At 32.6% G+C, this 19,638-nt stretch overlaps 4 protein-coding genes across 4 annotated transcripts; 3 read left to right on the forward strand and 1 right to left on the reverse strand.

Moving 5' to 3' along the window:
• Positions 1–1,530: 1,530 nt before the first annotated feature.
• LOC105632980 (Rab3 GTPase-activating protein catalytic subunit) lies at positions 1,531–7,009 on the forward strand. The gene is made up of 14 exons (XM_012215466.4): positions 1,531–1,803; positions 1,931–2,007; positions 2,340–2,543; positions 2,729–2,826; positions 3,024–3,220; positions 3,345–3,514; positions 3,888–4,232; positions 4,310–4,374; positions 4,808–4,856; positions 4,943–5,093; positions 5,275–5,359; positions 5,450–5,519; positions 6,041–6,181; positions 6,550–7,009. The coding sequence occupies exons 1-14, from the start codon at positions 1,692–1,694 to the stop codon at positions 6,862–6,864; spliced, it is 2,079 nt and encodes a 692-aa protein (XP_012070856.1). The 5' UTR covers positions 1,531–1,691; the 3' UTR covers positions 6,865–7,009.
• Positions 7,010–7,508: 499 nt separating this feature from the next.
• LOC105632981 (uncharacterized) lies at positions 7,509–8,402 on the reverse strand. Its single transcript, XM_012215468.4, has 2 exons — positions 8,004–8,402; positions 7,509–7,861 (listed from the first exon to the last, which is right to left on the reverse strand). The coding sequence occupies exons 1-2, from the start codon at positions 8,228–8,230 to the stop codon at positions 7,657–7,659; spliced, it is 432 nt and encodes a 143-aa protein (XP_012070858.1). The 5' UTR covers positions 8,231–8,402; the 3' UTR covers positions 7,509–7,656.
• A 5,393-nt stretch (positions 8,403–13,795) lies between these two features.
• LOC105632982 (uncharacterized) lies at positions 13,796–14,648 on the forward strand. The gene has a single exon (XM_012215469.4). It carries the CDS (start codon positions 13,991–13,993, stop codon positions 14,486–14,488), a length of 498 nt encoding a protein of 165 aa, XP_012070859.1. The 5' UTR covers positions 13,796–13,990; the 3' UTR covers positions 14,489–14,648.
• Positions 14,649–17,616: 2,968 nt separating this feature from the next.
• LOC105632983 (uncharacterized) lies at positions 17,617–18,497 on the forward strand. The gene has a single exon (XM_012215470.4). It carries the CDS (start codon positions 17,755–17,757, stop codon positions 18,268–18,270), a length of 516 nt encoding a protein of 171 aa, XP_012070860.1. The 5' UTR covers positions 17,617–17,754; the 3' UTR covers positions 18,271–18,497.
• Positions 18,498–19,638: the final 1,141 nt, after the last annotated feature.

The following is a 19,638-nucleotide window of genomic DNA, read 5'->3' on the forward strand; positions in this document are numbered from 1 at the left end:
AAATTTAAAATTTATATCAATAATTATCTGACATTGGACTTTTAATTTTACAACGTAAAAGTTTTAATTCTCAAAATCTTATAGAAAAATATTTGGAAATATAAAATTTTGATATTTAATATATTCATAAAAAGAATGTTTTGGAGACCGCTAAATTACCGTATTTTATGAATATCGCTTATCTTTGACATGCACTTAAAAAAATAATATATAAAAATACATTAATAGTTATTTTATATAATTTTATAAACAAAAAACCTATGTATTCATAAATTTAAATCATTAGATATCTGCCACCATTTACAGCAAACAATTTAATCTAAATAGTCAAATTTTTTTTAAAGGAAAATAATAGAGCTCTAAATTTTGGCTAATTAATATTTGAGGACTTCTGTTTCCAAATATCAAATTGAATGTCCCTAAATTTTAGTTCCGTTAATAAAGAGATCATTCTGTTAAAAAACAAAACATTTTCCGTTAGTCTCTACACTTAGGTTGAGTCTAAGGAGAGAGAAATAAAATCAATCCCAATAAACACCCCAAGCTAATTAAGGAACATATGTTAAGGCGTCAAACCATAAAAGGAAACACATTTGAACTGAAAAAGCCAAAAACCTCACTGAGCACAGAAACTTCATTCTGGTATTGGCTGCCGTATAGAAACCTCACTCTTATGATAGCGTGAATGCAAAGGATGCCGAAATGGAATTTCTCCTGCACATACCGCTAGAGAGAACCTTTGCTTGAAGCCATTAGATGCTTAAATAACAAATAAAGACATCCTTTGGTGCATATTACTATTAGATCTGTTCTGTATTCATTAATTCATTTATTTATTTTTGCTTCTTCTTGCGTATGCTAGCTATAGGAGTAGTCTTTAGTTAAAAAAAATCTATCCATAGTAGTCTTTTGTAGAAGTTTTGTAATAGCATATGCAACCAGTTTGCAAATTCTGTAATCTATTGGACCCAGAAATGTTTGACAGAAGAAGAAGAAGAAGATTTTATGGATTTGATTAAGGTATTGGCCTTTGATTTTTTTTTTTTCATTTTTTATATTTTTTAATTTATGGTTACCTTATTTTCTTTCCCCTTCCTCTGTTTCTGGCTCAACAATGGCGAGAGAGAGAGAAAGAGAGAGGGAGAAGTGAGGAAAAAAAGATTGAAGAGTAAATGGACAAACAAATATTCTTTTTATGTAAGGGCAATTTCATACTTTCACATTTATTTGACGGAGAAAAGCCTTGATTTTAGACGGAATGACCCCCCTTCAGACAATTAAAATTAAGTAGGTCTATGTGATTTTTAAAAATAGAGATATTCGTGTGTTAAGTAGGTAAAATTTAGAGACTTTATTATTATTTTTTTTTTTATTAAAAAAAAAGGGATGAAGTTAGAAATGGGATGCTTTGTAGCATACATGATTATCCAAAATCCAAATGGACTTAAAGAAGGAAAGAGTCTATTAATTAGTTAATTATTAATTAATTTCCTAAGATTAGAAGTCAAAATTATATAAAAAAAAAAAAAAATCAGCAAGTTGATTCAAATCACTGGATATACACTTTCCTGCGATACCACCCTCCCAAATTTACTATCTCCCCCTTTCTCCCCATAGACATGCCTACATTTTCGTGTTTCAGCTCTCTCAATCTCCAGTGTCTATAATCTTAATCCATTGCTTGCAGGACAATGGAGGCGCCTTCTTTCGTTTCCAAAGCAAGGACTGCCTTCCATTCTGCTGCAGCTAAAGCGGAGCGCGTTTTCACCGATATTAAATCCGACTTTATATCCGATCGAGCAGGTTCTTAGATTTTCTAATTTTCCTCGTTTTTTAATCTTCTCTACCTATTTTAAGCTTTACTTTCCTTGCTATTTTCATTTGTCTATTTCTTTGACTTGCCTATTTTTTTTCTGTTTGATCGGAGAAGATTCTGATAAGCAATCGCCGAATGAATCGAGCAAGCAATTAGATGTTGAGTCTATTAAGATCAACGACGAGTCAAAGGTATTCGAAGTGGAAAAGATTAATCTGTGAAATTTTATTTTGATTTTCATGAGAAATGTCGGTTGTAATGTTGGAGTAAAAAGCATAGAATTTTCTGTTTGGTTGCTAAGAAAATGGAAGGTTTTTGTTGATGAGTTAAGTTGTATTTAGCTTGATTGTTGTTTGAGAGGGAGGTTTTCTTTGATTTTCCTTTTTTTTTTTTTTTTTTTTTTTTTTTTTTGGTTTTGTTTTCCTTGGCAACCAAACTTAGAAATGAGGTTTAGTTATGATCTTGTATGGCACGGTATGAATTTTTTTTTTCCGAAATTAATGTTTTTTCTTTGATAATGCAGAGTAATAGTGAAGGGAAGCATTTGAGGTGGAGACCGGCACGTATAAGGTCAAAGCAGGAGTGGCAAGATAGGTTTAAGAACATAAGAATAGGGAAAAAAGGAGCTGAAAATCATACAGAGAAAGTTGAAAATTCAACCATGGCTGTTGCATTTTATGATGAAAATTTGTTCATATTGAACATGAAAAATGATGTCGAGGCAAAGGTAATGAATTTCATATATATAGATATGTTTAGCTGTCAGTTGGAATGGCCTTTTATTTGTTGTAGGATGAACTAGATTTGCATGTGATGAATTAGTAGTTAAATTGTTGTTTATCTCATTGTTGGCCCAAAAAAGGGCGTAAATATGTAATTCTTGCTGTTCATGATTGGGTTGGTATTTTATAGGGTTCGCAAGTATCCTTTATCTTAGAAAGATTAAATAACCTCAGCCCAGAGAGCATTCCTCCAACGTCTGTGATGAAGCAGTTGGCTATAGCTATTGAGTAAGTTTTTTTTTAATTATAACTTTTCTTTTTCTTTTTCTTCCCGTTGTTGTTTCGTTAAAATACTTTTCTTTCATGGACTTATTCTTCTATGGCACATGCTGACTTCTATGGGATTGTTATTTAATAAGCTATTGTTTTCCATTTTGTATAGTGTCCTTGGTTGCTTTTACTATATTATTTGGTTCCTTTTCCAGTGCTGGGAAGAAGTACAGGTCAATGAAAGATATTTTGGCATCATCTGGGGGCTCATCACCAATCATTGAGAGGGCAAGCTTGAGCCTTGCTGTGATGAAGTCGTTAGTTCGTCGTGACAAGGAGGATAAACTTGCATCTGAGTTTGGTGGTGATGATGAGAAGGTTTTGGCCTTGATAGATTCACTCTTTGATTCAGGTAGCTTCATGATTACATGTCATTCAGAGACTGGCTTTTGTCTAATAGTTTTTCATCTTGAATATTTTGCACCATCCTGTGATGATCTTTCACTTCCGTTGTAATATCTGCAAGATACTCGCAGAGGGAAAGTTTCTCAGAAGAAACATCAGTTCTGGTTTGGACACATTATCTTTGCCCAGAGATATTCATGGTGCCCCTCCTGATAGCCTGCTTGTCAAGCTAGCTGAAGTAATTGGAAGCTTTAGAGACTTGAAGAAAATGACATTGTTGTGGTACAGAATTGTGGCTGAAGTAAGTGGATCCTGTGAAACTTCTATCATCTAAACTGATAGCAAGAGTTATCAATGTAGGAACATTTGCTTATAATGTTATGCTGATTGTTTTAAACTTTGAATGTTTGATTTAGATTAAGAAATAGATGCATCTCTTGATGAAATCTGAAGCCTTTTTTGTGAAATTCTTTTGGACAACAGACTGCAAATATATATATTTCTTTGTTGGTAGAATTAGCATTTAGCACCATAGTATGGGCAACTAGGATTGTTACTTTACTAGTCACAGAATCTTAGAGCTGTTCCCTTTTCTTATGCATTGGATTGAAGCATTAATGATAATTTATGCCTCTCTTGACAAAGTATGTTTTGAATTTTATCAACATATGCAGCTGAGAAGACTTTGGTCTGAAGAAGTACATATACCTGGCATTCCTTCAGATGTTCTTCCTGATCTGAATTCCTGTCTTCTATACCAGCAATTTCAGGTTATCAATTGCTGTGTTTCCAGGAAAAGACGTCACATTCTTGCCACTGAATCAATAGAAATGTTGATGAGGGATGCCAGTTCATACTCCAAAGAGTCAGCTATTTCTGAAGGGACTGTTGGTTCAAACCTTATCTTGTATGCAAGATTGAGCAATGGGGAAAAAGTCCTCCGATTGGGTGCTGATGAGCCAGCTGACAATTTAACCATGTTGGAAACTGGTGAACCAGTATACTCTCCAGTAATGCAGGTATGATTAAATTGTGCTAGAATTATGACTGTTCATTTAACTTGTTATTCTGATATTTGCACTCATGTATGTCGTAGGAGGGGCCTCTGCTTACTGAAGATCTTATCAAGGAAAATGAGGAGTTTGTGCTTCGAACTGGGAGGTTAGTTTTTTTAAGTATATCCTACTTGACTTGGTCAGTCATTCCTAAATCTTGAGCTGTTATCTTATTCAATATTTCCCTGATTCCCTTCCATGTTTTCTTCTATTTGCACCTGTTCATAATGTCTCGTTCCTATCTTTCTTTTATTTACTTTTTCCTTCACTGTCAAGAATGTGAATCGGGTAATTGGAATATTACCAATTGGCAACTATTGTTTATTTTGTGTCATGTATGCAATGGGCTATAGCTTAAAAAGTTCATGAAGAAGCAGCCATCTTTTGTCGAAGTGTACCATAGGTATTTTATTCATTTACGAAGACAAGAAGTTGGAACTGTGCATGTTCATCTATTTGAGATTTATAACTTGTTCATATGGAGGAAAGTAATTTAGTTTGGGCATCCTTTGATCAATTTTATTGTTTCTTTTCATCAGTGTTGGTGCTGGGTGTTCTCAACTCCTTTCCGACATGCAGGCCTTCAAGGTAGAGTTTCTGAATTAAAAAAGTTTGTCTCTGGATCGTTATCAAGAGATGAATCTAACAGGATTCTATCTCTAATAATATGTTAGGCTGCAAATCCTGGTTGTATCTTGGAAGATTTTGTAAGATGGCACTCTCCTCCGGACTGGACTGAGAATGTTGACGAGGCTAACGAGTTTTTTGAGGGAGGTGATTCATCTTCGACAAGAGGTCAACTAAGTAGTCGAATGCAGAAAGAAGGTATGCTATTTCTCCTATTCTCCATTGCTTAGTAAAGTTTTTATCTTATGTACATATGTTTTAAGTAAATGTGTGTGCAAAAATATAAAAGTATTTCAAAGTATCTTTAGACTGGGTTTCTGTCAATTTTACTGGATTGGTATTGTCCATTTATAGTGAGAAATGATTTTCATGATTGTAGGTAACTTGTGGCGTGAGCTGTGGGAAACAGCCAAAGCAGTACCAGCCGTTAAACAGGCTCCCCTGTTTGATGAGGAATTAGCAGTGTAAGTTGTAACTATTTTATGGATGTTTCGTAGTTATATTTAGTCAACCTTATATTACTGAATTACTAGAAGTTGATTTCTAATTTGCAGAGAGGGTATTCTGCATGACTTAGAGGAAATTCCACCTACTGAACTGTTTGAACAACTGTTTATTTCTTTAGTAAGTTATTTAATCAACTTTCAGTATACCGTTATCCAGTCTAGAACATTTACATGATGAATATCTTGTATTTATTAATATCCAGTATGGCTCATTTATTGTTCTATAGAAAAACAGGAAATATATATATATATATATTACTGAGAAATTTAAGTCTGTCAGGTGCTGTTGTTGGATTAGGTTGTTAAACATGTTATTATGAATCTTATGAAGTTTGTATTAGCCTTCTTTCAATTCCTAGTCAAAATTCATCCTTTATCTATTCCTTTTATACTTTGCTGCTTGGGGAATTTTTTGTTATCCTGCAATTTGATATTTGACATTATGAAGCCTATGCTATTCACAATTAAATGAGATTTTGTTTTTTTTTTTTTTTTTTTGAAATAACAACAACATTCTTCTTCCGTTTAATGATTTGACAATAGTATTTGTTCCTGGTCACTTCACACATTATTGCAACTTTACATTCAGTCCAACATTTTTCAAGGTGCTAACTTTATCCAACCTTCTGAATATTTCAGCTTTGTTTAGGATTTGTAATAGCCGAGGCTAAACTCTCCAGTAACTTTGATTTGTCAAAGCTATATCACGAATGCAAAGACTACGTTATTGCCACTTGTCAAGGAGGCAGCTGGAGTGATAAAGTTGATGATCTCTGCCACGTAGGTTATCTAAGTCTAGAATTGAAGGAAAATTGATAACTACATGCATATTAGCTTTTACTGATTCATTTCAAATGCTATTCAAAAAGAAATTGCATTCGCCTTCATCATACGAAGAAAGCTCGCACAAATTGAGTTACATGCCTCTTGTTATCATTTTGCCATAAGAAAGCAGCTTACATAGAGCACAAGCTCATATATAAAAACCATATGAATCAATTTTCTGCTTTTTCTTTTCTCATTAAAGTTCTCAAGGTTTTCTCATCCAAAAACTTATATTATACCAATCGGCTCACAACTGCACTCATCCATAGTTTTCTTCCCCATATATCCCAATTATGATACAATAGAATCATCTTTTTGTTTAGGTGTATGAAACAGTGGAGAGAATACTACTCAGCCCTGACGAAGTCTTGAAGGCAGTAAAGCAAGCGGAAGAAGCCATCACCCCGACTGTTGGTGAACCTAAACGAAGATTTACGAGGATTGGCCTGAACTTTGGCAGTAGGGACAGAAACCAGAGACAAGAAGAGAAAAATCCGGAGATTTTGCCTCAACAGCCATTCTCTAATTTCTTTGATGGCAAGTCATCCTTGTTTTCAAAAAAGCCTCCAAAGCCTGAGAATGCATCTGCAGGAGACAAAGCCCCTAGAACAGTTGAAAGTGATTGGACAATTGTTTAATCATAGTAGAACTCGACATTTTATTTATTTATTTTCTCCCATTAATTTTTGGGTTAAGCTGTATCTGGCAGGAAATTGTAAATTATTTTGGTAATTTCTTGTCCAAATGAAATGGAGAAATGAAATATAGCATTTTTGTCTTTTAGTTAATGTTTCATATCTCATGTAGTGTTAAAATTTGTTGCAAAAGAAATTCCTTTAGACCCACTTAAATTGCTTTTGCCACAGCATCTTCATGTACTATTAAGGTAAGTAACTATACATATATCATTTTCTCAGGAACTAATTTCTTTGAAAACTTTTATAGGCACAAATCAATAATAACAATAACAATGTTCAACGTAACTTGATTTAGTGATTGAAGTGCATTGAATTTTACCTTATTACAAGATTAAAGATTAAGTCATAAAGTTGCATTTTAAAAAAGACTTTTATAATTGCTCCCTAGCCTGAAAAATATTAGTCTCAAATCCAACCCTTGATCAAGATTGAAGGGTAGCATTATAATAATAATAATTATAATTAAAAAGACAGTGCTGATGATGATTCTATCCTTAACGATTATTTTATCCTCACTAAATGTACCTGCGGTATGGAACAATGAGCTTTAACTGTGATTAAATTTCAAGCTGAATTAAGCGGTATGAAAAAATGAGCTTGTAATTAAATTTCAAGCTGAATTAAGCAGTCTCCGCTAATCGAGCTGAATTAAGCGGTCCTGGCGATGGATCCCAGGTTCACACCGAAAATAATTAGAAGACAGTGCTAATGATGATTCTATCCTGTACATAATCATGTTCTAGTGCCTTGGAAGCCTCGTTTCTTTCTTAGTGGTTTTGTTTTGGGCATAGTTGCCTTCTCATCAGCATCGCCATCATCTACATAGCCATCATCTTCTGGCACAGAGTCTTCAGTTTCCTTATCAAATTCCAAAGATTTGGAAATAAAAGCCGGAAACACAAAGTTTGCTATCCCATATACAAACAGAAGCAAACCACTGTCACATCAAAGACCAAAATGAATGAGCAAGCAACTACCAAAAATTTCTACTATGAAAAATTAATTCGAACCGCTAATTTATTATTAATCCAATAGATTTTGCTTGACGTTGCTATTAGCATAAGCAAAAGTTAACTCACCCAGTCTGAAGGAGGACGGAAATGTCGCCGTTGGAATTCGCCGGAAAAGTGTCAGTGACAAGAATGAGAGGAGTGGTAGTAGCGGTGGCAATGACTCTAGTCCTTACTGGTATTGTTGTGTGGGCAAGTTTTGTTTGGGTAGAAGGGCAAAGCAATTTGTGTGTGTTAAATGGTTGATTGGGGTATGGATACAATAAAGGAAAAGAAGAGTGAAAAATGCACTTCATAGTGTAAAGTTGCTTCTCAGATTAGTAGAAGAAGCTCAGCGCTGTATTTTCCTTCAACTGTTCAATTCAGTGTGGATAATGTTGTCCACAGTGGGAGATATTTTTGTTTGTTATTTTTCTGGCTGGCTGTGAAACTTTGTGTCACTGTGACTCTTGACAATGGACCAGGGATTCAATCTTGGGGCTTGCGCTTGTATATCTAGCACGGTTTAACTCTCAATCGTATCAAGGATCGCTGAAGGAAAATTCTGCGCCCATGCACGGTGATTTCGTAAGCCAAGTCGATCAAAAAAATATTTCTTCTCAAACAAATTAATCCTATTAAAATATAAATCTAAATCGTTTTTGATAATTATTTTTTATTATTTTAAAAAACAATAAATAATATTTTTTAATATTATCTTTATTTATATTAAATACAATAATTACCTTTAATTTTGAGATAAAAGATAATTTAATCAAATTATTTTTAACTTTGCTATAATCTAATAGAATTAATTATTTTCTTAATCCTCATGTAGAAACCTTAAACTACTTATATTTTGTGACAGATAGTATTAATTTTCCATTTTTTCTCAATATATAGTTAGAAATATAATGATTTGAATTAAAACATTGCTTATAATTGGTTTAGTTAAATGTGTAAATGAGCTGAGCCGAGCTCAAACCTGCTATGTTTAAAGCTCAACTTGTTAAAATTTAGTTCAACTCGAAACTCGATGGACGTAAAAATTTTAGGCTTGAACTTGACTTTAAGCTCGAGTTCAACTCAAAAAATTTTAAATTCGAGCTGGGCTCGAGGCTTCATTCACATAAGTTTAATATATATATATAAAAACTCAATGAGTCTCGAAAAACTTTCAAACTGAGTATCATTAGGTTTAAGCTTAGCTCGTTTGCTAACGAGCCAGCTCGAGCTCGATCTAAGCTAAACTTTTTCGAACTTTTCTCATGCTCGAGCTTGATTCGAGTCAAACTTTTTTCGACCTATGCTTAAACATTTTGTGAGCCAATTCAACTCATTTACACCCCTAAATTTAATGTATAGGTGTCACAACCCATTTCCTTGGATCGGACCGGCACTAGGACCTGGGTGGGCTTAAGGCCCCCGAAGCCCGTAGTAAGCCTGTATTACTTAAACTCGCATTCTATTCACAATTGTGGATTCAGGCCCAATAATTTATTTCACAAATATATCCAAAGTACAATCCAAATAATAAATGTCTATACTCTATTTAATCATTTACAACCCAATTGGAATACAATTGCGGAACTCTGCCTTAAAATTTACATCGTTATTTCTATCACTAACAGCCTTCCATAATAAGTGTTCAACTCCATATGGCTTTCCTTTCTTCTATTACCTGGAAAAAAAAATAGTAGGCAGGGGTGAGCGCCAAACTCAATGAGTAGGGTTAGATAACCCTCTCACCCCACACAATCACACAAATACAAAAATATTTTAATTTGATCACTGGTTTAGTTATATGATCATGCAATTTGTCACACAAATGGCAATACAACAGCAATCACAAGTATTATCACCTTCATATAATCACATCACGTGGAAATTAGTCAGTGGCACCACCTGAAACCCCAACGAGCCGTCCTCACACATGGCTCGCCCTCTCATACACGTGCACCAGGGAGCCGATCCCCCATACGGCCAACTGGTCTAATCCTCACTGACCAATCCTCTCATTGTTTTTCCATTCTCTCTTTTTTTTTCCATACCAACAGAAGGCAACCCGGTGGTCTCCATCCAATCTAGATCAAGTGCTCACAACAGGAAGCCATCCTGCGGGCTACAATCAAATCTAGATTATCAGGTGCGCAACAACAAGAGGCCATCCTGTGGTTCTATATAATCCATATCATCAGGTGCACACGGGGAGCCGATCGCCCATTTTCCCGGCCGACGGTCAAATATCATATCATATTCAGGATCCATATCACAGACCATCCTCACAAACCCATGGTGGTCCACTTCATCCCAATTCCACACAAACAAGGCACAATATATTCATAGCACAAATAATCAAACAATTCTTAATATCAACAATTAGTGCATCATAATATGGCAATTCAACGAAATAATGCATGATAAAATATGGCAATTCAACGAAATAATGCATGATAATATTTAGCCGTGAATGCATGAATGCAGGCGGATGATACTAGTTATCTAACAGTACTCACAGTTCTTTATTGTCCTCTAAGGGAACTGCCTTTCTAACCACATGCTTCCAACATTTGTCCTCGCATTTCGGAATTTTATAAACCTCTAAAATAAATAATAAAATTCTAAGTAAGAATTTTAATTTGAAAGATTCTATTTCGTAATTGTTTATTAATTTTGGTTACCAGTCATATAATTCACTTATTAATTTAAGCTATATATATATATATATATATATATATATATATATATATATATATATATATATATATATATATATATAGATATTTATTGGTTTTCCTTATTTATATATATTTATTCTAATTTATTGCCTTTAAATAAAACGATTAGTTATTTGTTAAGTAATATTTTACAATAATACTAAGAAGAATACAAATATTAATCATACTAATAATAATATTGATAACGATAATAATTCTAGTCGATATTTAATTTATTAAACTATATATATAAATTTGTTACTCTTGTTTATTTATTTATTGGTTTATTTAGTAATTTAATGTTCCATAATAATGATAATATTAGCAACATTAGTCAATGGTATAGTCCAGTTCTTTAATAATTCTCTTTTTCGAAAATTCCAACCTTACTCATTTCTACATATTGGACTCATTTCTACATATGGGACTGTCCTAATAATCATACATTTCAATATAATTGACTTATACCACCAATATACTTTAATTGTTATTTTCCTTTTATAATTTAATTAACCATAATTAACAATATCGACGTATTAATTTGATTGATAATTTGAAATTTAAGCATTTTTATTTTCTGTGAAAGTCTTTATTATCATTTAATTACCTAGCAGTCCGATTCTATATTCAATGTTCATATACTTCAATTATCTGTATCTAAATTCATAAATCTCTAATTTTGACTAATTCAATTAATTAATTAATTCAAGTTTTGAAATTTATACCGAAAACGAGTAACTAGGCCTTACAATGTACCGATCAAGAATCGGATTTGATTTTCGTGATCCGTGCGAAGAGGAGATTATTCTGCCTCTCGGGTTCTCGCCGGAGTTTCGCCAGAGCCTCGCCGGACCGCCGCCGCCGCCGCCGTGCACGGTGGTCGGAAAATCAAACCTCACCAAAATTGACAAACAATACATCATTTTATTCGTTTCGATGAGAGGATCACTAATATGTGTTCAAATCAAGGCGGGTGTGAACTATTTGGCCGAAAATTGACCGAAAATGAGTCTCTCTTCTCATTTCTCTTTTCTTTCTTTTTTTTTTTTCTGGAATTTTCTAACTGGTTGATGGGGTTTGGGTCGATTCGGGTCTAGTATGGTTTAAATCATGGTTTTAGCTTGGTTTTTCAATTGATTTATGGATTTTTTACCCGGTTTTTGAAAAATTAATTTTATTTTTGGGTCCGGTTTAATTTATTTGATTATTTTGTTCAGTTCCGTAATATTTTCTCAATTTATTCAATAATCATAAAATATTAATAGCAAATATATTTAATTTTAGGCTGATTAATTTATATAGTAGTTACATATATATAAACACATTTATAATCGATTAGCAATTAGTGTTCCATTTTATTTTCATCGAAATTTTAAGTATTACCCAAACGAAAATTCTAAATAATATGTTTTTGGGCTTGGGCCCAATTCGTAAAATTTTGGGCTCAATTAGAATTACTCGATCTTAACAGCCCATACTATCATAAATTTAGATTTTTGATTTAATGAAAATTCGAAAGTTTCAAAAATAAAAATTCGGGATATTTCAGTAGGTGGACTCCTATAACAACTACGGGTAAATCTTTCTTTGAAGAGAAAAGGGCCTCATCGACTAAAATTCAGTAACTAAATACCATAATGTCTAATCATAATTGTGTAATTTTGATTTTGGAAAAATTCAAAATGAATGGTACCTAATTGCATATGGATTAATTGATGAGGACATTAAGTTTGGTGGAATATTCTAAAAATTAAATGGAGTTAAATCCTAACAATAATTTTGATGAGCCTAAGCAAACAGGGGCATGTGGCCATTTATAAATTTGTTGAGGCTACTCAAATTATTATGCTTGGATCTAGGCCCATGATTTAGTGTTAGAGAGAGGAGTAAACGCCTCTTGAATTGCTATAGTTATCACTCTATCTGTTGTCCGCATCATAATTAATTAGTTCTGTTAGTAATATGGACATGGATTTAATATTTAATTGAGAAAAATCTGTCGGTAGCGGTTTTTTTTATTACGAGAGCACGAATATGATTATATATTTAGGTTTAATTCGATGGATTAGGGATATTTATGTTATAAATTTAAAAAATATAAATTTTGATATATTTAATTTTACTAAACTAATTAATATTGGGGTGATAATTTAATGGAAATTACTTAAACTCCATGCTTCAAGCCAACGGATTACTGTTATTTCAATAATTTTTCATAATTTGGTACTTCTTTATTTTATTTTTTTTGAATAGTCAATAATGCCCTCGTTTATCCTATCCAGTGAATAATATGTGTGCTCGTTTATCCTATCTATCTTCATTAAATTAGCCTTTTGTGTCACGCCTCATCTATACACTAAATACATATAAATGTTACTCCTTAATTAATACTAGTAAAATGGTAAAAACTTTTACAATGAAGAAAATTCAAATTTAAGAATTTTTTTTTGATTATATCATAGGTGTCATCAGTCCATTGGATCAAACTTAACATTTAATCTTTTGTTTAAAGAATATAAGTTCTTCTCATTCAGATCAATTCGGTTGATAGAATTTTCATTATTTAGTCAAAGTGGAGATGGATAAGTAATATTGATGTGCAATAGGAAAGGTTTGAAAAATTAAAAGAGTTCAACTACTATGAGAAATAGCTCTAGAATAAGAAAAAAACCAACATTTGATTATTAGTTATTTATATATACATATATGCATGTGTTTCGTTTTCAATGTTGGAGATTGAATCGGTCATAGGCTATATAATGAACTAGTCTTTTCACTTTCATTAATTTCCTTTTTCACCAATAATTGATACTACGTCTCATTTTCCACTTTCTTCAAAAATAAATACGAACTACATAAAATTATATATATATATATATATATATATATGATTTGATACCATCACATGGGCTTCAAGTGTTTCAGTGGCTTTGGGGTATAAATTGTCGGCTTGGCATTCAACTCTGTCGGTAGTCATATATATATATATATATATATATAAAAGAAGGAAGAGCAATAAACCCAAAATAATTATCAAGAATGCAAGCTCAAGTGCGTGTAAAACCATATTCTAGCAAAAAGAAAAAAAGCAACAGAAAAGAAATTGTTAGATAGAATTTTTAACTTGAATATTGGAGTGGTGTGGGGTATATATGTTCGGGGTCTTGTTTTTCAAAAGTGATAGTTGGGTGCATTTACTGTCTCAGCACGATTTCTGGATGAGAAGATGAACAAAATTTAATACACTCAACTGTGCTCTCTTCTTGGCATCTCTGAATCTCTCTATATATAACTTTCCTTTGGTTCTCCATTCATCACCAAATTCATCTTTTATATAGTTAACTACTAAAACTTATAAAGATGACTTGTAATAATAGCAAGTTGCTTCTTGTTTTGCTTCTTGGTGCCCTAGTTTGCACTACTTCTTTTGCTAGGAAGCTTGTGAGTAGTTCTTTTCGTGATGAGAAGAACTTGTTTCATGGTGGTGGACTTGGTGGTGGACTTGGAGGCGGCGGTGGTGCTGGTGGTGGATTAGGTGGTGGAAGTGGACTGGGTGGTGGTGCTGGATTTGGAGGAGGTGCTGGTGCTGGAGGTGGAGCTGGGCTCGGTGGTGGTGCTGGAGGTGGTGGAGGATTTGGAGGTGGTGCTGGAGGTGGTGGAGGACTAGGTGGTGGTGCTGGAGGCGGTTTTGGTGGTGGAGCTGGAGCTGGAGGTGGTGTTGGTGGTGGTCTAGGTGGTGGTGCTGGCGGTGGAGGTGGATTTGGAGGTGGTGGTGGAGGTGGACTTGGTGGTGGAGCTGGTGGAGGGTTTGGAGCTGGTGGTGGTGCAGGTGGTGGACTTGGAGGTGGATTGCCTTGAAGACATAAAGACATTTCGATCCATAATTCCATTATGTCAAAGATTATTATTACTACATTAATTACAATGTAGTTTTACAAAATATGTTAAGATCAATGTAATCAAGAATGTTATGTTGCTTGTTAAGTTATTATAAAGTGTGTTTCAAGTCATTGTTTCATTTTTTTTTCTCCTAATAAATATTTTTAACGAAGAAATAATTAATTTCATAAAAATTGGGTTAAAAAAAAATTGTAATGAGGCTATATATAAAGCACGTACGGGCGATTATAGTCTAACCATGCTCAATTAAAATAACAAAATTAAAGATTTTTAAAAAAAATTATTACTGTTTTATTTTATTTTTCAGCATATGATCATAATATTCTCTTTGACCTAACAAACTGTTTTTAATTGGTTTGGTATAAGAGAAAGCCCGTGTACTGTACCCAAAGTGTAAGTAAACTCTTTCCTTTTTTAAAAAATTTGTTGGAATGTGTAGAAATAATTAATTTTAATTTCTTCCTTATTCTCTAATTCTATGATATAATATTTAATTTTCAAAAAAAATAATATTTAAAGGATAAAAAAAATTAAAATGTAGACTCCATTTATCTTATACTCCACTAAAATCTAATATTTTTTATCAATACCTAAATAATATAATAGAATTTCCCTCATTCTGTTTTACGTTGCATGTTGTATTAAATCTGTCTTCTCTTCCGCAAAAAACTCACGTGCAGACAGTATTGTAAGCATACGATAAAAATGTACGAAGCCATTAGCAAAACTGCAAGAAATTACGTATCCCTTATTAAGCTAGGAAAATATACATTACAATCAGAATTCATTGCTTGCTGGTGCTTTTTCTGTTGGGGCGGTTAAAATTGAACTATTAGATCAAACCCATGGTTCAATTTGAGATTTTAGATTAATGAAAAACAAATGAATTTTCACAATAAAATAAATATTTTCTTTAAATTTGTTAGTTTCTTACATTTTATTCTATTTAGATGACACTTATTGAAAATCAAAATAGCATTAATATCTTAATTCAACTTTATCCTTGTCTAGATAAATAATTATGAATAGATGAGGGATTTTAGGGTTTATATAAAAATTTCCCATCCCTTGAGAGCCTCTTCCCAAACAAGTCAAACTTAGATTGTGTTTAACAACAACTTTTTAAGTAGTTTTTAACGTTTTAAACACTCAAAATGCTAAACACTATTTTTTTATAATGTTTGCTAATAGTGTTCAGACTAACTTTTAGAAATTAAGATAGCGTTTTATGAAAAGTTAATCCATATAACGTTTAACTTTTAACGTTTCATGAAAAGTTACTCAAATAACTAAACTAGCTATCAAAATAGCTAATTTTACCAAACATACCCTTAATCTTACTTTTCTTACCCTCCAAAATCCCCATCAACCTCTGTTCAAGCAAAAGCATTAAGTTTAATTAAGAATAATAATAATGAGTAAAGATGAGCCAGTCAAGCATTGACTAAATTTTATTTAGTCCAATTGAAATAGTTATGTAAATTTTGATCTGACTTTCTTCTCTCAATTTTTTTTTAAAAAGGAAATTTTGACTTTGACTTAAGTTTATCTCTCTATACAGTTTGATCATTATCCTTTGCCAATATTGGGGATATTAAATCACCCAAGTTGCCTTCAATTAATCGCAATATTAAAATATAGTGTATATATATATATTAAATTTAATTTAGGTAATATGCATTTATTTCATAGTGCTATATTAGCTAGTACAGTAGGTCATAGCACAAAAAATTGTTGGTAAAGTATGGGTATTTAATATTAAAATATATATCTACAAGAAATAATTAAATTCACTTAAAAATACAATATATTTCTATAGATCCAACCGTCTGTTGTTATACTCGCTCCGTGCGGTTAGATTAGTATTTTTTTTTTTTTGACTTTTTATAAAAATTAAAAAAATGATTGAATCGTCTCAGTTTAAAAAAAATAAGGATAATGGACTAATTTACCTATTTAATTGATACTCGTTTAATTGATATAAAGTTTAATGCAAATATATTGAGAAGTAAAATAAAAATAAAATAATTAATGTTACTTTAATTTCTTAAAAACGACATCTAAATGGAAAAAGAAGTAAAAAAATGACAAATTTAATAGAACCGAGCAAATAATATTTAGGCCTTGTTTGGTTCAAAATGATCTATTTCATACATTTCGAAGAAAATTATTTTTAAGGGAGTATAATTTGAATATATTTAACATACAAATAAACTTGATTGGAAGTAAAATATTCTTAAACAGTATTCGTAATATAAATTTAAGTGTGCTATAATATGATAAATTTACCACTTCCCCAATTATCCTTAACGAAGTTACTTAAGCTAAGTTTGAGGGTCTACTTCCTGGAGAAATATAATTGAAAAAGTAAATCAAACACAAACATTTTATACACTTCACAAAAATTATACTTCCCTAATTTATTCACTCCCAAACAAACATGGCCTTAGTTTTGTTCTAATTAGGCTAGCAAATGCTACATGTTAACTGTGAAGACTTGCAAATAAACTTTTGACCCAAAAGTTTTAATTCAAATGAGTGGAAATAGACCACCCCTTTCCCTCTATCCATTTGGCAGTACAAATATACAGTAGGTCTAAATTTTTTTCAGATTATTAAAAAATTAAAAATAAAAAGAGAACGTTAAGAGTAATTAGGGTTTTAAACTTAATTTGAATCATTAAAATCTTATGCAACCAGTCGATAAATAAAAATTTTAAGTAAGTTTCCTCTTTCCTTCATATGATTGTTGGGTTTGATTCCAAAAATCAACACACTTGTAAACTGTACTAGTTAAATACAGATTAACTAAATATTTTCAATATTACCCAGAAAAAGTAATTTAACAATAAAGCTAACCCTTTACTGCAAATCTCAAATCCATGCAACTAGGCGCAACTAGCCCTAGATGATCAACGAGGACCTTTACCTCCATACATGAAAAGAAAGTTAAAAAGTAAAACCTTTTGTTATTGGCCATGAGATGGGAGGCTAAGACATTGCTTAACTGGTTTTCAATGGATATATACAGCTGTGTGCATTAAATGTTTCTCAACACGGTTTTTGCCTTTATGGGTAGAAGATGAGCAGAAAATTATGATACTTTCTCAACTGTATTATAGCTTTCTCAATCAAACTTAAACTTTTGCATGTCTATATATTCCCTCATTCGAAACCCCACTTCTCACCGAATTAGTCATTTTATCATAGTTATATAGTGAGAGATGGCTTCTAAATTGTTCCTTGTTTTGCTCCTTGGTGCTCTTGTTGTTTGCTCCACTAGTGCAAGAAAGCTTGTGGATGAGAAAGGCTCTTTTGAGGACCAGAAGAACTTATTTCATCGCCGCCCTAAGTTTGGTCATGGTGGCTGGCTTGGTGGTGGAGGTGGTGGCGGGTTTGGAGGAGGAGGTGGTGGTGGGTTAGGTGGTGGTGCTGGTGCTGGAGGTGGAGCAGGATTTGGTGGAGGTGCTGGCGGTGGACTTGGTGGAGGTGCTGGTGGTGGTGGAGGTGGAGGGTTTGGCGGTGGAGGTGGTGCTGGTGGTGGATTAGGAGGTGGTAGTGGTTTTGGAGCTGGTGGTGGGTTTGGAGCTGGTGGTGGTGCTGGCGGTGGAGTTGGTGGTGGTGCTGGAGGTGGAGGTGGATTTGGAGGAGGTGGTGGTGGCGGCGTTGGTGGTGGAGCTGGTGGTGGGTTCGGTGCTGGTGGTGGCGCTGGTGGTGGACTTGGAGGTGGATTGCCCTGAATAAGCAAAGAAGATTCCGTTTAAAACGATCATTTACTATACAATTGTTTTTGATATATAGAACAATTACTACAATAATTTGATTACTCTAATTTTGTATGTAATTGTCTATTAATTACTTCCATTTTGTAGTTTTTTTCACGTTCTTTGCTCTTTTCCCATCAAGTGTTAATGTAATGAAGTGAAAAATGAAATAAAATATTAATATTTTAAGAATATTAATTAAATTAGCAGCTTTCAAATCTTTCTCCTTTTTTCCCCAACAAATGCAACAACATTAATAGAAGTTACATATGGTTGGATATACTAAATGTTGAGAATATAAAATGAATTTTATTCTGTAGATCAAGACATATAGTTAATCTATGAGGCAAATTTCTAAAAATTTAATACGATTTCCCGATTCTTCTTCCACCATTTCTATCTAACTCCATACATTTTGTCAACACGTATGTAGTTGTTATACTCATTATTCATGTCAGGAATTATCAGAAATCTAATTAATACATTAGACCAGCTGTTTGTTTTGATTCTTTTGAATTCTGATTTTATAAGTTATGACCATAGATGGTCGGTGAAAGTGTAATTCAGCTCGATAAGAATATTATTCAAATTAAAAAAATTAAATTTTGAATTCCGGAAAATAGTTAAGTTTGAGTTTAAGTTTAAATTTCGCTATAAATGAAGTGAGCTCAAGCTTAGCCTAAAGTCTATCAAATCAAATGAAAGTTTAATTATTTTTAATTTATTAAGCTAATTAGTAATCATCGCTCAGCTTGATAAAGCTAGCTCGATAAATTTATCAAATGAGTTTGAATATGTTTATCGAGCCGAGTTTTGAGCGGTCCACTGGTTTCATTAAAATCGAGACAAATGATAGACATGGCTAGGATTCATCTTTTCAACTGAGACAGTTGAGTTGTTGCGTTGTGTGGACTATTATCGAGTAGCAACCGCAGCAGTAGATACATAATACACAAAATTTAATACATGCATGTTAAATGCTATTTTTTTATAGTGTTTAGTAATATAATATTTGAATTAGTTTTTAGAGATTAAGATAACATTTTATGAAAAGTTAGTTCATGTAATGTTCATCTTTCAGCGCGAGAAATTACTTAAACAGCTAATAGTTAAACGCTACTAAAACAGTTAACAGCTACTAAAATAATTAATTTTGCGGAACGGGCCCTTATTAATATTCTCCATTTTCTAATTAATAAGCTGCTAAATCAAGAAAAGTGGATTACATCTCCACATTTCTGTTGCAAAAAGAATTTTATTTGGATATTATTTTAGACTCATTTGAATATTATTCTGTGAACCAAAATAAAAATATTCTAAAGAATTAAATTAATTTTAATTTCC

Source organism: Jatropha curcas, chromosome 7, assembly GCF_041381405.1.
Source record: "Jatropha curcas cultivar XTBG-Jc1 chromosome 7, XTBG_Jcur_1.0, whole genome shotgun sequence".
NCBI lineage: Eukaryota > Viridiplantae > Streptophyta > Magnoliopsida > Malpighiales > Euphorbiaceae > Jatropha > Jatropha curcas.